This window comes from Mustela putorius, unplaced genomic scaffold (assembly GCF_011764305.1).
Source record: "Mustela putorius furo isolate JIRA1106 unplaced genomic scaffold, ASM1176430v1.1 tig00003871_pilon_pilon_pilon, whole genome shotgun sequence".
NCBI classification, from domain to species: domain Eukaryota; kingdom Metazoa; phylum Chordata; class Mammalia; order Carnivora; family Mustelidae; genus Mustela; species Mustela putorius.
The window spans coordinates 3,696,891-3,718,256 of NW_025422023.1; the positions used below are offsets into that span (position 1 = coordinate 3,696,891).

The window sequence follows — 21,366 nt, forward strand, 5'->3', positions numbered from 1 at the left end:
ATGCTCTTTCTAATGATCTGGGCCTTCAGCACCGGGTAATGTCTCCCAGTCCCCAGCTTAGCCCTCATGCAAAATTGAAGCACTTTGGAGGCAGTTTAGTAGCTGCAGATGAATCTCAATGTGCAGGAAAAGGCATAATGGCTGTTTAGCACTTGCTAGGAGAAGCTGAGGAAATCAGGGGGAAAAATCTATTGAACTTAAGCCATCTGGGAAGCCAACTGAGAGCAACTGCATTAACAACGTGTTTACATTCCCATTGTGTTGCTAGGCCAAGCAAAAGTGTGTGTGTGTGTGTGTGTGTGTGTACGCGCGTGTGCACTTGTGTGCACGTGCACAGTTACAGAGGGAATTATCAAGTGCAACTCTTTTGATTGTATTGGCTGTTTTTGTTTGGTTTTGGCAACTGTGTGGGGCAAAAATTTTCATTAGAAATGTGGCTATGAGAACGTGCAGGTCTCCATGAGACAGGGGGACTGTTGGAGGGTAGGGCTTGGAAGGATGCTACAGGCACGAGGAAAATGAGCAGTAAGCAAGAGCCTAGCTGTGCCGTGCTCTCCCTGTATCTGGCCCACCGAACGATACAACAGATTGGGGGAGGCTGCAGAGAGCCAGTAAAGAACAGCTAGGGAATGGCTTTCGTCGCCTGTTACATTTATAGTTAACTTAGAAATACTGGCCAAATGAGGGAAAATAGCCAGGTAAATGCCGTCAGTTTTGGCTCCCATCACCCCTACTCGCTGTCGCCCTCACGGCGACACTTTTTTTCTTCACGGTATTTAACCAGCTATTTTTAGAGCACTGTGAGGTGCCCAGCAAAAGTGAGAGGAAGGTATAGACTTCTCCTATGTGTTCTGCTTCTGCACAGAGAGAGCCTCCCTTACTATTAACATCCCCCACCAGAGTAGTGCATTTTGTTTTATAACTGATGAGCTTCCACTGGCACATTGTTATTAACATCCCAAATCCACAGTTTATGTTCAGGTTTGCTCTCGTACATTCTACAGATTTGGAGAAATGTGATGACATATCCACCTTTATAGTGTCACACAAAGTAGGTTCACTAACTTAAAAATTCTCTGTGCTCTACCTATTCACCCTCTCTCCCCATACCTCTTGGCAACCACTGATCTTTTTAACATCTCCATAGTTTTGCCTTTTCCAAGATGTCATATAGTTGGAATCATATAGTAGATAGCCTTTCAGATTGGCTTCCTTTACTTAGTAATATGCATTTAAGTTTCCTCTATACCTTTTCATGACATGAGGGAGCATTTTTTTTTTTTAAGATTTTACTTATTTATTTGACAGAGAGAGACACAACGAGAGAGGGAATACAGCAAAGGGAGTGGGAGAGGGAGAAGCAGGCTTCCTGCGGAGCAGGGAACATGATGTGGGACTCCATCCCAGGACTCTGGGATCATGACCTGAGCTGAAGGCAGATGCTGAACAACTGAGCCACCCAGGTGCCCTGAGAGCTCATTTCTTTAAAGCACTGAGTAATATTCCATTATCTGGATATATCACAGTTTACTTATCCATTCACCCACTGAAGGACACCTTGGTTGTTTCCAAATTTTGGCAATTATGAATAAAACGGCTGTAAAGATCTGTGTTTTTGCAAGGGCACAGGTTTCCAACCTTTCTGGGTAAATATCAAGGACAGTGATGGTTTTACCATGAGGTAAGAGTATGCTTAGTTTTGATTAAAAAATGCCAAAATGTCTTCCAAGTGACTATATTATTTTGCATTCTGACCAAAACCAAATGAGAGTTCCTGTTGCTCCAAATCCTTATCAACATCTGTTGTTGTCAGTGTTCTGAATTTTGGCCCTTCTAATAGACAGACAGTGGTATCTCATAGTCATTTCCATTTGCATTTTTCTGATGACATGTTTATTGCAACTTTTGGTGAGATATCTGTTAAGGTTTGTTGTGCTTTTGAACTGTTGCCCCCCAAAACCTATGCCCGCATTTGAATCCCAATCCCAAGCAAAGTTTAACATTACCTTACTTGGCTAAGAGTCTTTGCAGATGCAATTAAATTAAGAATGTTAAGATCCTGAATTACCCCAGGTGGACCCCAATTCCAGTGATAAGTGCTCTTGTAAGAGACACACTGAGAAAACAGACATGGAATGGAAGGTGATGTGAGGAAGGCAGAGATTAGAGTGATGAAACCACAAGCCCAGGAATGTGGGGCAGCCACCAGAGACAAGGAACAGACCTTCCTTTAGAGTGCCCAAAGAGGGCGCTGCTCTGCTGCATTTCAGACTTCCAGCCTCCTCAAAACTGTGAAAATAAATTTCTGTTGTCGTAAGCACCAAAGTTGGCGATAATTTATTGTGGCAGCCCTAGGAAACTAATATAGTGACTAAGGGCATTTACTGTCTCCATTCAAGGAGTGGACTCAAGAATATGACAGAGCAAAAGGTGAGGAAAGGCTGTCTGCCATGCAGTGTTTTTCTGGTTTCACAAATGCCCCATGGAATGGGTGTGGGGAGGAAGCCTTTTACTCGCTAACGTCATTTCATACAGAAGGCATCGTTGTCTAGGATCATCAAGACTGTAGCTATAAAAAGAGGCATGTCATTCATTCCCTGCCATTCCTGGAATTGCCTTGTACAGAACATTCCCCTGGGTTTTTCCAGCTAAATTTTAATTCACTCAAGCCCCAGAGTTCCCCCCCTCTTCCCTCAGGAGGCTGCTATCCCTCAGTCTGAGAAGTTTAATAGGCAGAGACAGGCGAAAGGAAATTGCAGAAAGCAGGGGCTCTCTACCGTGTAACTCTATACTACACAACTATCAAGGGGTTTCATGAATTTATTCTCATGATGAAGGAGAACTCGAGCAAATGGTAAAGCATACTTTTTATTCTCTCTCTTTTCCCTCATCTCTTTTGCCCCTTTCAGACAGGGATCTCTTTAAGTGCATCAGGTCCTAGCTGTGTCTCTACTTACAGAACCGAGAGAAGTATCTGGGGCATGGTTTTTGAATAGAATGTCAGTCTCTGTCCCCCCCTCTCTGCTGTACTTCCCAGCAGTGTCTCCTCTTGTCCCACTTCAACCTGATTGTATGTTAGCATTGCTAGAGCTTAAAGTGAGTGAACAGATAGACAAAGAATAAGCTATGCCCTGTCCTGATTAAATCATTCTCTCTGGGGTGGGGCCAGGACATAGGTGTTTTCAAAAATCCCCCCGGGGAGATTGGCAAATGCAGTTTGGGTTGACAGCTAGCCTCCTCATCCTTTCTTGTTGCTCCTGCCTTCCTGGTCTTGGAGATTTCTCCCCAGACTTGTAAAATCAGGTTAAACCCTTGATGCAATTAGGAATGAGTCCAAGACTTCCCAAACCTGAGTTGTTTCTCATTACTAGATATTATACTTCCTATGTGCTGTGCTTGCTTTTTTGCCAGACCATGATATTTTGTTAATTGTAGCTTTCATGTTATCCATGCTGATTTTGTATCTCCAAATAGTGCTTTTCAGAAGAACTGGAAAGAGTGGGTTTTTCAACAGGTATCCCCAAGATGGCTCTGAGAAGGCCCTGCTGAGAGATGACTCTGGATTGATGATATTTGGGAGAGAAGACCAAAGGGTTCACGGTGAGGAAAGCACTCTCCCCACCTGTCTTAGCATCAGCTCCTTCACTGATTGTAGCATTTTTTAAACAAAAACATTTCTGTTGTGTCTTTGAATGTGTAAAAAAAAAAAAAAATGCTGGGGTGCAGAGAGAAAAAAATAGAATTGGAATTTTGAACCAATCATTGTGAGAATACTGGCTAGTGAGATTTAGGGATACAGAAACTTGACTAGAACAGATCACAACATGTGACAACCCAGAATAAAAAAGGGTCACTATGTCATACAATTGCCAGCCTGGCTTACTTATATTAGCATGATAGGTAACAATACCAATAAAGTGTATCTTAATTTTGACAGAAAGTCATACTTTTTATAAGCTAATACTCTCTTTTAAGTTGAAATGGTTTCTTAAACTTCCTTAAACAGGACACTTAATTCATTTCATGCAACAGTCCAGAACTCTGTGAAGTATGTTCCTTCTTATGAAGACAAAGGATAAGAGACTCTCCTTAAACTCTTCACATGTTATAGCCAAAGGTTAAATTAAAAAATACACTTTGGCTTTTAACACTGGTGCTATTCTCACTTTGAAGTGGGCATATTAAAACTCCAGGCCACAGCATATGCACGGTTGCTGGGCACACGGCAAGATTGCTATAGCAACACAATCACTGGCTTCACTCCTGAAATGCCCTGTTTGGGTAGCAAGCCATCGAGATGAAGAATGGTCCTTGGGCTCCTGCTTCTTATCACAGCCTCTGTGTGGGCTTGGCGATGGGTAGCATTTGATTTTGCTCTTTCTAAATTGGGGAAAATACACACATACACAAACACACTCAAACACATATGCATAAGTATATACTTGTATATTTACATACATATATAAATAGATATTCTTGACTAAATTGTATGAATCAATGCTTTCATCTTAACTGTGGGAAGACAAAGGCGTAATGCATTATAAGTAACCTTGCCCTAAGTGTTAATTGATGGGAAGGAATTCCTTTGTGTTCATTACATTAAAAACTCTGGTTGTATATAATTTTAGAAAATTTCTGTTTTCCTCTAATGAAGTGAAAGCTCACTAAAACTGTACTGAAAGGTATAATGTTTCATTGGCTCTACTTTGCAAGCATGTTCTGGGTTATATCTGTTCAAAAATACATGCTATTAAAATCTTCTATACAGTATGTAATTCAAACAGGACTAATGTTCCCCATGGGGCAGAATTAAATTAAAACTACATAGTTCCACAAATATGGCACAGCCAGCGTCTATCATGTATGTGCTGGGTCTACAATATTGATATATGTAAGTATTGGAAATGCCAAAAATGAACAAACAACAACATGAAAAACTTCACAAAAGCAACAGATTAGAAACAAAAGGAACCCAAATGGGTAGCCTAAAAATTTTCCAGTACTTACTCCTGTTTATAAGGAAGGGAAAGCATGGAAATAAAACCCAAGTTTCTACACAGTGAGAGAGCCTGGATCAGTCAGCCAGCCGAGACTCATCTTCATTGAGTGAAGTGAGAGCAACAACTAAAATCTACATTCTGGAACTCTGACCCAAGCACGTATTTGTCACTGCAGCTGAGACGATGTCGGCCATGTTAACTCAGGTGTTTAAAGACTTAAAGTCAATGTGAAATAAGGACGAATCCACTGTGAGCACTAACAAATAAGGAATAAGAAAAAGTATCTACTTCAGGATGATTGATATCCTTTATCTCTCGCCATGGTATCAGACTGACTTAGTGGAAAAGCCTTCATATCCTACATGGATCCTTGCCAATTTTCTATTTTTACTTTGGGGCCAGCCTTATACTGGAAAAAAAAAAAAGTTGTTAGTTTCTGGTATTGAAATAAGTACCTTTGAAGGAAATCAAATAAATAATTAGTTTATATCCCAGAATCATTTACCTTCATTGGCAGGCAAATAGATTACAGATATAAGGCTCTATTCTTGCAGAAGCAGTACTCCCACTGACTTAATTAAAAAATTATGGAATGAAGTTCAAATAGAGTTTCCAAATTGTATGCATCATTTCCTAAACTTTAAACAAAGACCATGGAATTTATATAATTCCTTTTGAAAATGTTCACTCTGTTAATGAGAACACAGTTTAAAATAATTATTTTACTTAGAGAAAAATGACCGATATGTGTGTACTTAATATGTAAAATAGCTCTTCTTATGGAAGACTATACTATCTTATCTATTCCTCAAATCATCTGTTCATGAACCATCTCAAATAAAAACATCACCCACATGTTTCACTAAATTTCAGTTACTCCAATTTAATAGAATGAGTAGCTATAACCCCACAAAACAGACTTTTATTATCTCCTGTGCTTAGAGCCTTATGTTGCAAAATTCATAACAGAAAGAAGTTTATAAAACAGAGGCCACACGATATCATTACAATGTAGTTGAAGAGACAAATATAAATATACATACATACATCTATAGTTACATATATGTATTTTGTAACATGTATTATCACATATGTATTTTATATACATATATTACCTATATGTCTATATCAAATATATATTCATATATTTATTATATATAATTATAATATATAAATCTATATTATATATTATTATATATTTATATCTTATATATCTTATATATCTTATATATATGAATATAACTCCATAAACAACACATTATAAGAAATAGTCATTTTTTACCTCGAAAGTGATTGAATATTGATACTCTTTAGTGGTTTAACTCATCACACATACACAATTCACACTTATGAGTATCATACAAACGCAAGTACAAATAAGGGAAATGTAGACATGTTACTTTATCACTTGAGTTTTATAGAAGGTTTCATCCCCAACATTGCATTTGAGATACTTTAAGCATGAATAGGATTTTGATAGAAGTAGGATAGGCAAAGTACAGGGTAACAGATCATTAATTCATACATACCTACTTACTGAGCTCCTGCTAAGTACCAACACCAAGTCAAGGATGGAACCAAAATAGTGAAAAGGACAGACATAATCCTTGATTTCATGGAGCTTACTCTTGAGTTTATAATATCTAGATGGAAGGGAAGAGGTAATTTGAGAAAGGAAACATAACTGTCCCTCTCCAGGATCTAACATTAGTAAAGACAGGAAGTAAGCAGACTTTTTCTCTTAAGTTCCCTATGACTTAGGTAGGACCAGTAAGTCCAGATAACAGAAAGTTGATTATACTCAACTTAATGAAGAGCATGCCAGTAATGAATTGAGTTTAAATGCCTGCCACAGTCTCACAACTTAAATTTCTATGATTCCAGACAGCAAAATGTAAAGAAAAGAGTGTTCACGTTCATTTAATACAACCTGAACAAATCTCATCTAGTTTCCCTTTGAAATGAATGAGCTGGGACGCCTGGGTGGCTCAATGGTTTAAAGCCTCTGTCTTCTGCTCAGGTCACGATCTCAGGGTCCTGGGATCAAGCCCTGCATCAGGCTCTCTGCTCAGCAGGGAGCCTGCTTCCCCCTCTCTCTCTGCCTCTCTGCCTACTTGTGATCTCTCTCTGTCAAATAAATAAATAAAATCTTAAAAAAAAGAAAAAGAAAATGTATGAGCAGCATCTCCTAAATCATGTCCTGGTAATGACATTAATGTCTCATGATATTTTAATAGAAGTTCTGTGAAAAGGAGTTCAGTTGCCAAATATGATGAGGTTAAAAGTTTTCCAATGCAGAGCTTTCCTGGGACTTTTACAGGAAAATATACTTTATACTTTTCTCCAAGAGGAGAATATAGTTATTACAGTGTTTCCTAAAATATTTGACCACAAAGCTTTCGCTTCTTTTTCTGTTTTTGTTTTCCCAAATAGCACTTATAAGACAAATAGCACTTTTTTCTCCCAAATGGCATGTACAAGACAAGCACTTACAAGTTCACGGAACACAGTTTAAGAGGAAAAAACAAATTTTCCCAGTGTTGAGGACATGTGGTGGAAGAGAAACGACTAGAAGGAGGCTTTCTAGTAACTACCTGAAGAATGGTTTTCTGGGGAAAAAGGCTGAAACCAAGAAGGTGTTGGAGGCTAAATCATCTAAGAGGCATGTATTAAAGGCCTATATATACTAGGGGGCTTATAGCAAGAATTAAGAACAGAAGGATGTTTTGTAGGAGAATTCTGAGAAGAACTGTCAGTAGCTGATAATCACTTTGTTGGAGTAAGGGATTAAGCTGACGTTTCTGGTTTTGGTGACAGAATGGAGAGAAGAAGTATCTGAAATAGGAATAGAAGAGGAGAAAAGAAAAATTCAGTCATGCCACTCTTGCAACAAACAGAAACCTGAGTGAGCACAGCATGTCTGCAAAAGCTCTTCCTGGAGTAAAGGCAAATGCACTTAAATTTGTGCCTGGTTCTGGCTTCTCTTCATCGTTTTTTTGTTTGTTTGTTGTCTGTTTGTTTTTTTTGTTAAGGCTCACCCTTTTGCTATTTGGCAAAATATTAAAGACCTTTAAGAATAAAAAGAATCAAATCCTAAGCACTGGTTCAAGCTATTCCATAATGAGAAAGGGCTCAGGTATAGAAAAATCTGACACAGAAAGGCAGGTGGAAGAATGAAAGATAAATATTTAGTTGACATGCTGATACAGATTTTCTCAAGGAAAAGGGAAAATGTATTCATTGATTTTTTTTTTTTTTAGACAAACTGTTATGTGTTCAGTAGCTATGGCAGAATTTAGGTAGACCTTACTGGGTACAGGGCCAAGACAAAGAATTTAGAGAGCCCTGGGTTCATATCCTTGCTCAGCCACCTCCTAGCTATGTGATTTGGGGCACGTTAGTTTCTCTACCTTGCTGAGCCTCGGCCATCTTGTTTACAAAAGGAGAGTCCCAGAAATTATCTCATAAGACTGTCATGATAACTAAATGGCAGAATACACATAAGGCATTCAATATAAAGCTTGGAACTTTTTATTGTTGTTGAGTTGGTCCTACAGATAATATTTTGCTAATGTGAGAATAATTAAAGAGGAGAAGGGAAAACCTCGGGGATTATTAAAATTTCAAACCAACTGAGGTTTTCTAACCTCCCTGCTTTTTTGTAGAGGAGAAATATTTGCTTTTCGATGGTAAATCTTAGGTACCATGGAAACAAGGGTTGAAAAGACTTCAAGTAAATAGAAAGCAAGCAGCCAAGCCTGAGTTTTTCTTAAAAATTTAACCATACAATTTTGAGCAGATCAAGATTTCTATGGAATTCTGAAAGAACATAGATACTTATTACTATATTACCAAATCAAGAGCTTCTGACTATTTAAGTTTTCAAAGCCATCTAATATATACTGCTTTCCCCTTTTCTGTTTCTTATATTACATATTTGCAAGAAATGCCAATGTGGTTTAAATGGTGGAAGGCAAACATTAATAGTAATAAAAGATCTTTAATCAGTACACATTTTTATCATCAATGGTATAGCTTTCCTCAGTGAATAGAAATCATTGTTTACTTCATATTTCAGAACTGGAGAGTCTATTTAACACCTATATAATTTAAAAGGAAGAATTTTGTGAGTTGGAGGAGAAATTTTTTTTTCTGATATGGTTTTGTAGTTTTTAAATGAGACGTTACCTTTGATGAGGATTTTAGAAAATGTATTTAATTTTTTTAATGTATCCTATTTCTACTGAACATGCTTCCAAATATTATTATTCTAAGGCAGAGTTATCTATAAAAACAAACTCATTTACAATGACTTCTCTCTGTCCTGCATCATCCAAAAACCATCTGATTTTTTAAATGCTAAGACATTCCTCTAATTTGTAACATACTTTAAGACTTAATGTGTTCTAATGTTTCTTGCTGTTAAGAACCACTAACCCCCCAATAAGACTACAGTCAGACTGTATTAAGTGAGGAGTTGAGAACCAAATTTGTAGGTGAATCCAACTTCAGGGAAAAAAAAAATCCCCAAAACCAAGTATTTCAGTTTCAATACCATTTATAATCCTTCTCACCTCATGGGAAAGCAAAGAGCTCTAATATAAGAAGCCCCACAAATTTTTCCCCAATATTTGTTCAGATTGGGTATTTATGATAATAGGCAAAGAGATGCAATTGAAATGGTTTGGATTTTTTCTTCAGGTTTCATTATTTATTATGAAAATAACACATTCACAGGGTTGGGGGAAAAATTATAAAAGAAATCTCTCACCCCAGAATTTGAGCTGTCAACTGCTTATATATTTCTCCAAAACATTCCAATGCATAGAAAAATGTATCTGCATCCTTTACATAATGAGGACATATTACATGTAGTGTTCTGTACTCTGGTTTTCACTTCAAATTTTATGTTGGAGATTTTTCAACAACCTCACATATAGAGAAACCTCATTATTTTAAAAAGCATCAGTATACTCCACGTAGGGATGAACAGTCTTCAATATGCCTCTCTAATAAGGGTGCAATCAACAACCTTGCATTTCAGTATGTGTGCTCATTTGGAATTTTACTTTTAGATCCTAAATTTGTAATTACTGAGTGAAAGCATATATACTTTTAAGTATTGGTAGGTATTTTCAAATTGGCCTTCAGAAAGATTGTACCAATTTGCAATCTCACCAACAAGGATGAGATATTATTCCCCATCTCATTTCTTTACCAACACTCTATACTAACTGTTTTGATCTTGATGATATCTTAAATGTTTATTTACCAGTTTGCATTTCTTTTTCTGTATCTTCATGTTCAACTACTGCTCAATTTTCCATTGGGTTGCTGAACTTTTCCTTAAATATACCTTAAGAACTAGTAATATATTAGTTAAATTAGTCCTTAGATTAATGTATGTCCACAGATATATTTTTGTGTGTGTGTGTATTTGTCCCCTGGCTTTGTGGTTTTCTTGCTTTGGATATTCGAATTTATGAATGCTTTCTTCAAGGGGAGGAGAAAGATGGCAGAGAAGAAGAAGACCTAAATATCATCAGGTCCCAGGAGTTCAGCTAGATAGTTATCAAACCATTCTGAACAGCTACAAAGTCAACAGGAGAGAGAAGAGAAGAAGAGCAGCAATTCTAGGAACAGAAAAGCAACCACTTTCCAGAAGGTAGGACATGCAGAGAAGTGAATCCGAGGCAATATTTTGGAAGATAGACTGTGGGAGAAGGGACGAGCTCCCAACAAGCAGTGGAGCTGCGGAACACAATCAGAACTTTTAGAAATCTGTTCCACTGAGGGACATCACTCCACAGGCTAAGTGGGGGTTGGGGCCCTCGTGAGGACAGTGTGGTCTCAGGATCCATGGAGTTACAAAAAGACCAGGGGTGCCTGAGTGCAGCAGAGCTCCTACGTTTCAGGGCAGGGAAGCCAGCTGCAGAGACAGAGCCGAGGTGGGAGTTTTCAGCTTGGGGTTACTTTAAACCATGATCTGTGGCACAGTTGGACCATTGCCCTTCAGGCAGGTACCCAACAAGCAACAGATCCATGGAGAATCATCTTCTTTCTCTGGGAGGAGTGGCACAGGAGGGCACTGCAGGAATCTGCTGGGTTTGGAGACTCCAGATGGAGCCGTGTGCCAGAGATAGAAATGTTGGGTCACAGGCTGGGTGAGCATGGAGTGCACCTACACACCAGGGAGACGGGAGGGATTGACTGCTTTTCTCTGAGGCTGCACCGAGGAGTGGGGCCTTGAACTCTCGGCTCCTCCGGGGCTGGAGAATGGGAGGCTGCCATCTTCATTCCCATCCTCCAAAGCTGTGCGGAAAGTGTTTAGGGAATGAAAGCTACCAAGAGTGAACCCGAGCAAATTAATTAGTCTGGCCCCTGGCAAGGTCAGTGAAATTTCACGTTGGGCAAAGACATTTGAGAATCACCACAACAGGCCCTTCCACCAGAAGAGCAGCAAGAACATTCAGCCAAGACCAAGTTTACAAATCAATGAGAACTATGGAACTCCAGAGCTAGGGGAAAGCAACACAAAGAATTAATGTTTGTTTTTTTTTTCCCCATGATCCTTTAGTTTTCCAAAGTTAAATTTTTTTAAATTTTTTTTTTTCTTATTCTCTTTTTTAAATTTTTCATCTTTCCTATTTTAGTATTTTTAACTATTTTATCTTATCAGTACCTTTTTAAAAATCTTTTTAGGTTTTCCTTGTTATAGTCATATTTTATCCCTTCATTGTATTTAAGCTTATTTTTTCTATACATATAGGTTTTTTTTTTTTTTTAATTTGGGGATACAATTTCTTCTAATAGATCAAAATATACCCTAAATCTAGTGCATGGCTCTATTCTAGTCTCTAGGCTAATCAAATTCTTTCCTCCTTCTTTTCTTTTCTTTTTTCAATGAACTTCCTATCTTATCAATTCCTTTTTTTAGAATCTCTCTCTTTTTTTTTTTTTTTTTTTTGACAGAGAGAGATCACAAGCAGGCAGAGAGGCAGGCAGAGAGAGAGGAGGAAGCAGGCTCCCCGCTGATCAGAGAGCCCCATGTGAGGCTCGATCCCAGGACTCTGAGATCATGACCTGAGCCGAAGGCAGAGGCTTAACCCAGTGAGCCACCCAGGTGCCCCTAGAATCTCTTTTTTAATTTTCTTCTTTATAGTCATATTCCATTTCTTCATCATGTTTACCCATATATATACCCATGTATACATATATGTATACACACCCATATATATGGGTATATATATATATATACACACACACACACACACATACACACACATATGGGTATATATATATGTATACACAAATATATACATATATTTCTTTCTTTCTTTAAAATTTTGGGAGGTAGTTTCTTCTAACAGACCAAAATACACCCAAAATCAAGTGTGTGGCTTGATGGCTAGGGAACCTAATCTCTATGGATATTAGTAGTATGTCAGAACTAGAGTTCAGAATGATGATTATCAAGGTGCTAGCTGGACTCAAAAAAAGCATGGGAGATATTAGAGAATCCCTTTCTGGAGACATAAAATTCCTTCCTGGAGAAATGAAAGAACTAAAATCTAAACAAGTTGGAATCAAAAAAGCAATTAATGAGGTACAATTAAAAAAATGAGGACTCTTACTGCTAGGATAAATGAGGTAGAAGAGAGAATTAGGAGACTGAAGCAGTCATCAAAAATCTCCCAACAGGGACGCCTGGGTGGCTCAGTTGGTTAAGCAGCTGCCTTCGGCTCAGGTCATGATCCCAGCATCCTGGGATCGAGTCACACATCGGGCTCCTTGCTCGGCAGGGAGTCTGCTTCTCCCTCTGCCTCTGCCTGCCATTCTGTCTGCCTGTGTTCTCTCTCTCTCCCTCTCTCTGACAAACAAATAAAAAAATCTTTAAAAAAAACCTCCCAACAAACAAGAGCCCAGGGCCAGATGGCTCCCAAAGGAATTCTACCAAACATTTAAAGGAGAATTAATACCTATTCTCCTGAAACTGTTCCAAAAAATAGAAATGGAAGGAAAACTTCCAAACTCACTTTATGAGGCCAGCATTATCTTGATCCTAAAACCAGACAAAGACCCCATCAAAAATGAGAATTACAGACCAATATCCTTGATGAACATGGATGAAAAAATTCTCACCAAGATACTAGCCAATAGAATCCAAGAGTACATTAAAAGGATTATTCACCATGATCAAGTGGGATTTATTCCTGGGCTGCAAGTTTGGTTCAAAATCTGTAAATCAATCAATTTGATGCAGTACATTAATAAAAGAAAGAACAAAAAAGCATTTGGCAAAGTACAGCGTCCTTTCTTGATCAAAACTCTTCAAAGTGTAGGGATAGAGTGTACATAATTCAATATCATCAAAGCCATCTATGAAAAACCCATTGCAAATATCATTCTCAATGGAGAAAAACTGAGAGCTTTTCTCCTAAGGTTAGGAACACGGCAGCAAAGTCCACTATCATCACTGTTATTCAACATAGTACTAGAAGTCATAGTCTCAGCAATCTGACAACAAAAAGAAATAAAAGGCATCCAAACTGGCAAATAAATCAAACTCTCACTCTTTGTAGATGATATGATACTTTATATGGAAAACCTGAAAGACTCCACTCCAAAACTGCTAGCACTCATATAGGAATTCAGTAAAGTATCAGGATATAATATCAATGCACAGAAATCAGTTCCATTTCTATACACCAACAGCAAGACAGAAGAAAGAGAAATTAAGGAGTTGATCCCATTTACAAATGCACCCAAAACACAAGATACCTAGGAATAAACCTAACCAAAGAGGGAAAGAATCTGTATCCAGAAAACTATAAAGTACTCATGGAAGAAAGTGAGGAAGGCACAAAGAAATGGAAAAACTTTCTATGCTCATGGATTGGAAGAACAAGTATTGTGAAAATGTCTATGCTACCTAAAGCAATCTATACATTTAATGCAATTCCTATCAAATACCATCCATTTTTTTTTTCAAAGAAATGGGCAAATAATCCTAAAATTTATACGGAACCAAAAAAAGACCCTGCATAGCCAGAGGAATGTTGAAAAAGAAAACCAAAGTTGGTAGCATCACCAATCCAGACTTCAAGCTCTATTACAAAGCTGTAATTATCCAGATAGTATGGTATTGGCACAAAAACAGACATATAGACCAATGCAACAGAATAGAGAGCCCAGAAATAGACCCTCAGCTCTATGGTCAAGTAATCTTTGACAAAGCAGGAAAGAAAGTCCAATGGAAAAAACAATGGTCTCTTCAACAAATGGTCTTGGGAAAATTGGACAGCCACATGCAGAAGAATGAAACTGGACCACTTCTTATACCACACACAAAAATGGACTCAAAATAGATGAAGGAACTCAATGTGAGATAGGAATCCATCAAAATCCTTGAGGAAAACAGAGGCAGCACCCTCTTCGACCTCAGCTGCAGCAACTTCTTCCTAGAAACATCACCAAAGGCAAGGGAAGCAAGGGCAAAAATGAACTATTGGGACTTCATCAAGATCAAAAGCTTTCACACAGTAAAGCAAACAGTTAACAAAACCAGAAGACAACTGACAGAATGGGAGAAGGTATTTGCAAACGACATATCAGATAAAGGGCTAGTATCCAAAATCCATAAAGGAATTATCAAACTCAACACCCAAAGAACAAATAATCCAATCAAGAAATGGGCAGAGGACATGAACAGACATTTCTGCAAAGAAGACATCCAGATGGCCAAGACACACATGAAAAAGTGCTCCACATCATTTGGCATCAGGGAAATACAAATCAAAACCACAATGAGATACCAGCTCACACCAGTCAGAATGACTAAAATTAACAAGTCAGGAAATGACAGATGTTGGCAAGGATGCGGAGAAAGGGGAACCCTCCTACACTGTTGATGGGAATGCAAGCTGGTGCAGTCACTCTGGAAAACAGCATGGAGGTTCCTCAAAAAGTTGAAAATAGAGATACCCTATGTCCCAGCAATCACACTACTTACTGGGTATTTACTCTAAAGATACAAATGTAGTGATCTGAAGGGGCACATGCACGTGAATGTGTATAGCAGCAATGTTCCCAATAGCCAAACTATGGAAAGAATCTAGATGTCCTTCAACAGATGAATGGATAAAGAAGGTATGGTACGGGGTGCCTGGGTGGCTCAGTGGGTTGAGGCCTCTGCCTTCGGCTCAGGTCATGATCCCAGGGTCCTGGGATCAAGCCCCAGGTCGGGCTCTCTGCTACACGGGGAGCTTGCTTCCTCCTCTCTCTCTGCCTGCCTCTCTGCCTACTTGTGATCTCTGTCAAATAAATAAATAAAATATTAAAAAAAAAGTTTCAATACTTTAAAAAAAAAAAAAGAAGAATGTGTGGTATATTTATACATAGTAGAATACTATGCAGCCATCCAAAAAGAAAATCTTGCCATTTGCAATGACTTGTTGATGGAACTAGAGGGTATTATGCTACGTGAAATAATTCAATCAGAAAAAGACAATTATCATATGATCTCTCTGATACGAGGAATTTGAGAGGCAGGGTGGGGTTGTGGGGGGAGTGGGGTAGGGAGGGAAAAAATGAAACATGATGGGATCAGGAGGGAGACAAACCATAAGAAACTCTTAATCTCATGAAACAGAGTGTTGCTGAGGGGTGGGGGGACAGGGAGAGGGTGGCTGGGTTATGGACATTGGGAAGGGTGTGTGCTATGGTGAGTGCTGTGAAAAGCGTTAAGCCTGATAATGACCTGTACCCTTGGGGCAAATAATACATTATATGTTAATAAAGAATAAATTTTTTAAAAAATAATGCCTTCTTATAAGACTTCTTTAGTTTGTCTTCATTAAAGGGGCTTTGCCCATGACTAAAAACAACCAACCAACCAACTACCCAACACATTGCCAAGATTTTCTCCTAGTGGTGTTAGTGATGATCACAGGAGTGATGGTGGTGATAATGATGATGACGTTAAGCCCTGACATCAAGAATTTATTTTATTCTAACAAATGAGATAAAATCCAAGATTTATTTCTTTAGTCATTAGATTATTTCATGCATTCAATTTCCAACTGCCTACTTTGTGGACTGAAAACCAATCTTAACACATTGTAAATGCCTTAACTGAGTGTTTTCTGGTCCTTTTTTAAATCCATTAATCTGTATGTCTTATTCTCTGCTCAGATAAAACTTCACTTTTTTAGTTTTGCAATGTATTTGCAAGGAGCTGAGGCTCCCTCATTATACTATTATGTCAGAATTCTTCCAGCTGTTTTCACAAATTTCTTTTCATACAATGTTGGTGGACTTTTAAATTCATTTATAAACAGTAAACACCTAAAATATATTATATTTCGACATCTGAGGGTTTTCATATTGTACAAAGACTGCAATTCTGAAACCATCCAGAAGAGATATTTTTTTAAGTTGCCAGAATTGTATAAAATATATATATATATATTTTTTTTTTCTATCCAAGAATACGGTAAGTTTTTCCATTTGTTTAAATAGCATTTTTCATAATTTGAGTAGCATTTAAAGATTTTACTTCTAAAGTTCTGCAATTTTTGGTTAACTTTATACATACATATTTTGTTGTACATAGTTATTGCAAATGATATCTTTTATTCCGTTATAATTTGAATGGCCATCTATAAAAGAAAAGTTGATGGGTTATATGAATCTTTTTTCTTCAGCCACTCTTCTGTATTCTCTTGATGTTTTTTCAGTTTTTTAAATTTAAAAATGCTTTTTCCAGATATATAAAATCACACTATTTGTCAAAATGATCAATTTTCCACTTTTTAAAACAATTTTTATATTTTTCAGTTATTTGTCTTGCCTAATTGCACAGGCTAGTACGTTAAGAACATACCAGATAGTACTGATATCTGAGGGCATTTTTGTTTTTTTCTAACTTGAAAGGTTAATACATTTGTCTGGATTTTGACTTTCTTGTAAACTTTTAGATGAAATGAAAGGCAGCCCAAAGGTACACTGCTTTCCCCTCCATCCATGAACCTGAGGAGCATTGGGCAGGCATTGGTGGCTGCCAATTCTTCCCTTAATTCTCATCTGTTCCATCCTGAAGTTGAGGAGAAACATGCCACATAGTTCCATTTATAACTGCTTTATGAGGTATTTTAAGTAACTGGTATATGTAATACTAATTGATTTTATGTGGAAATAATAAAAAAATAAAGTGTTTTAAGAAGGGAAATGTCTTACTGACGTATCTATGTTCACACATATGTATGTATATATTACCAACATGGCATGAAGCTGGCAGAGGAGCTCAGTATCAGAGTAGTTTTGGTTTTATTCCTAATCTTCCTGTATAAACATTTTCATTAATTCAGTAAAGAGAAGCCTAAATATGTTTGTGACTTTCATCTTAGCTTTTGTGATGTCTTTCTTTTGCCTCTTACCATTAAAACTGTGTGTCTGAAATCTTTACAAGTAAATGAGCTGAAACAAATAAAAATAATTCACTCGGGATTTTGTAGACATCTGGTGGAGTTATTTTCTGAGTAATTAGAACAAGAGGTGGGACGATTCCCTGAAGTAAAGCTACCGTACAGTTGGATACCCGTTCATTTCCACAGCCATCAGATTGCAGGCAGTGAGCATATTGATTCACAGATTGACAAACAATTATATAGAGCTGCCACCTGATTTTCTAAGACCATTTGTGTTTTATCAGTATATGCTTCACACACTTTTCTAAAAGATGCCTTTTCTCTGTCCTCTCACAGTTTGTTCCATTTCATTATGTCCCATCACCTCAATGTGCCCTTCACATGGTTAGAGGCAGTGAACATAGATCTCCCTCAAGAGCTGCTCTCTGCTCAACCTTGGTTAATCTAACATTTGGATTCAAATATGAATGAATTACAATCTGGCTTTTGACAGCATATACCTATCTTGGTAGGTAGAGATAAAGAACATAAAGATATTGAAATGCTTCCTATTTAGCTTGGAAATGTTCAGTGAAATCTTACTATTTAAGATATGTCTTAATATTATAAATCATAGATCTGGAATGGATTTAAAAATTCCATTGTTATTTGTTCCAATTGTTATTCTCACCATCAGAGAGAAAAGCACTTAAACCAATGTAGAAAGATACACATCTTTTCAGTTTATAATAACTGTAAGAGATTATACAACTATCTTCAGTCACCCATCATGGAATAAAAAGATGCTATCAAGAAAGTTTCCTTTTTAGCCAACCTAAATCCCACAGGTTATTAAAATCTATTTTATCCTTTCTCTGCCATTAGTATTTTACTGTCAGGGATAATAGTTGCAGAGTAGGAAAGTCAGGCATTTTCACCATGCCAGGAACAGAGATAATCTGATCAAGGCCCACCCAGATGGTGGCTACACTCACCCCTTTGCCTCTTCCTGGACCCCACACTATCACTGTTCTCGGTCACTCTCAATTTAACTTTACATAAGAGATAGATAATTAGGATTTATTTTCAGATGTAAGCCAAGGACACAGGATACTTTGAATCTGCAATGTTTACAAATTGTTTAAAAATACAAGGGGAAATTATGCACATGAATTGACATTTGATAGTTGTAAATAAAAATGACAAACTTATCCTTAATTGAACATGTTCCCCAATCTCAGGATTTTAGACCTGACAACAGAATTGACACATGAGTGAAATTCATCTTTGACTAAGGCACTTGCCAATAATCAATCCCGTCTATTCATTTTTCTCATTTATCTTTTTCAGGATGAACTATGTCCATCAGGAATCAAGTCAAGATTTATTGATCACATTTTACTTTGCAATGTGTGGAATGAGACCACCAAATTCTACCCAAACCGAACCAAAACTTTTGCCAAAGGATAATCGCTCTACTTTTATTCTCACAGTTGAAAGAACAGTATGACATCATGCCAAAGTGGTGAGTTAGTGAATACTCAACAGTAGTCCAAATGCAGCAGAAAACTCACCAGAGGTTTCGTCTACTCTCTCATCTACTATGTGGTCCTTCTGATGAACCCATTCACTATTGCACTTGAAGTAGATCTGGGTGGCGGGACTGGCTTTACAATACAGGTTCACAGGCTTATTCTTCACAATATAAGCTTCTTCAGGCTCAATAAGAAAATGTGGTAGAGGTTCAGGTGGATCGGATGGAAAGGTTTCTGGGAGTTCATGAAAAAAGTCGTCATCTGGTGAAACAAGAAGAAAGTGGAAAACAGTCAAATCATAGTAGCCACTTGCCATTTATTTGATATTCACTTAAAAATAATGACTCATAAATGATCTAATTAAGGATGTGTGTGCCTGCTATGCACCTGCTGTGCATTAGGTCTCTTGCTGGTTGTACAAGTAATTTTTTGGTTATTATTCTCATTTTTATGCATGGTGAAACTCAACATGAGGGAAGGTTAATATCTTGCCCAAGCATGCATGTAGTAAATAGCACAACTGGAACCAGAACCCAGGTTTGTCTCACTCAAAAACTGTGATCTTTTTGTTTGAAAAATACAAGGCTTATAGGTAAACCAGCTTCTTTGCACGAAGCTGAGAAGGAACACTGGGAACATAAAATTAATGATCGTGAAGTTCAGATTCAAACCTATCTTTATTTTCAAAAGATACCACTGCATGACATTGTCATTCACTAATTCATTCATTCAACCAATAGTATTTATTGAGCTCAGGATTATTCTCAGCAATAGAAAGAGAGATAATAATACCGAGTCAGTCAACAGGAGATTGATAGTAGAGCCTAGAGCCTAGCAATGCTGTTTGGTTTTATTTAGAAACCGTATCTCAAATATCAGATGTATGATATGACTAGTCAAACCCATCCCCATTAGGATATTACTGAGTATTAGCAAGAACAACAATAGTCAATAGTCTCATTTTCTATAGTACTGAAAATTATCAAATATGTTGCTCCCAGAGGGAGGGTCAAGATGGCGGAGAAGTAGCAGGCTGAGACTACTTCAGCTAGCCGGAGATCGGCTAGATAGCTTATCTAAAGATTGCAAACACCTGAAGATCGAAGAGAAGAAGAACAGCAATTCTGGAAACAGAAAAACAATCACTTTCTAAAAGGTAGGACTGGCGGAGAAGTGAATCCAAAGCGACGGGAAGATAGACCCCGGGGGGAGGGGCCAGCTCCCGGCAAGCAGCGGAGCAACGGCGCACAAAATCAGGACTTTTAAAAGTCTGTTCCGCTGAGGGACATCGCTCCAGAGGCTAAACCGGAGCGAAGCCCTCGCGGGGTCAGCGTGGCCTCAGGTCCCGCAGGGTCACAGAAGGATCGGGGGTGTCTGAGTGTCGCAGAGCTTGCGGGTATTGGAACAGGAAAGCCTGCTACAGAGACTGAGCCGACAGTAAGCTCGCAGCTCGGTGTTACCTTGAACCGGTCGCAGGCTCGGTGAGCTCAGAGCACGGCTGGAGGTCCGGCAGACGGGAGTAACTGGGCGCTGTTCTCTGAGGGCTCACTGAGGAGTGCGGCCCTGGGCTCTCGGCTCCTCCTGGCCGGAGACCAGGAGGCCGCCATTTGTATTCCAGTCCTCCGGAACTCTACAGAAAGCGCTCAGGGAACAAAAGCTCCTGAAAGCAAACCCGAGCGGATTACTCACCCCGGCCCCGGGTAAGGGCTGTGTAATTCCGCCTGGGGCAAAGACACTTGAGAATCACTACAACAGGCCCCTCCCTCAGAAGATCAATAAGAAATCCAGCCAAGACCAAGTTCACCTACCAAGGAGTGCGGTTTCAATACCAAGGAGAGCAGCAGAATTCCAGAGGAGGAGAAAGCCAAGCACGGAACTCGTGGCTTTTTCCCTGTGATTTTTTTTTTAGTCTTGCAGTTAATTTAATTTTTTTCTTTTTCATTTTTTGTTTTTTTTTTTCTCGCCTTCGGGTAAAATTTCTTTTTTTTAACTGTTACCTTTTTCTTTTTTAACGATTTTGTACTAGTTTATCTAATATATATATTTTTTTCTTTTTTACATTTTTCTTAGGTGTTTTCTTTTTTTAATTCTTTTCTTTTCTTTTTCTTTCTTCCTTTTTGAACCTCTTTTTATCCCCTTTCTCCCCCCTCACGATTTTGGATCTCTTCTAATTTGGTTAAAGCATATTTTCCTGGGGTTGTTGCCACCCTTTTAGTATTTTACTTACCCCTTCATATACTCTTATCTGGACAAAATGACAAGACGAAAAAATTCAACACAAAAAAAAGAACAAGAGGCAGTACCGAAGGCTAGGGACCTAATCAATACAGACATTGGTAATATGTCAGATCTAGAGTTCAGAATGACAATTCTCAAGGTTCTAGCCAGGCTCGAAAAAGGCATGGAAGATATTAGAGAAACCCT

At 38.2% G+C, this 21,366-nt stretch overlaps 1 protein-coding gene across 2 annotated transcripts in view; it reads right to left on the reverse strand.

The window, feature by feature from the left end:
• The window catches only part of UNC5C (unc-5 netrin receptor C), a 360,754-nt gene that overhangs the window by 134,402 nt on the left and 204,986 nt on the right, over nucleotides 1–21,366 (reverse strand). For both annotated transcript variants that reach the window (XM_004756034.2, XM_004756033.2), the window contains exon 2: nucleotides 18,982–19,203. In XM_004756034.2, coding sequence (XP_004756091.1) covers nucleotides 18,982–19,203 — 222 coding nt within the window. The remainder of the gene's footprint in view (nucleotides 1–18,981; nucleotides 19,204–21,366) is intronic.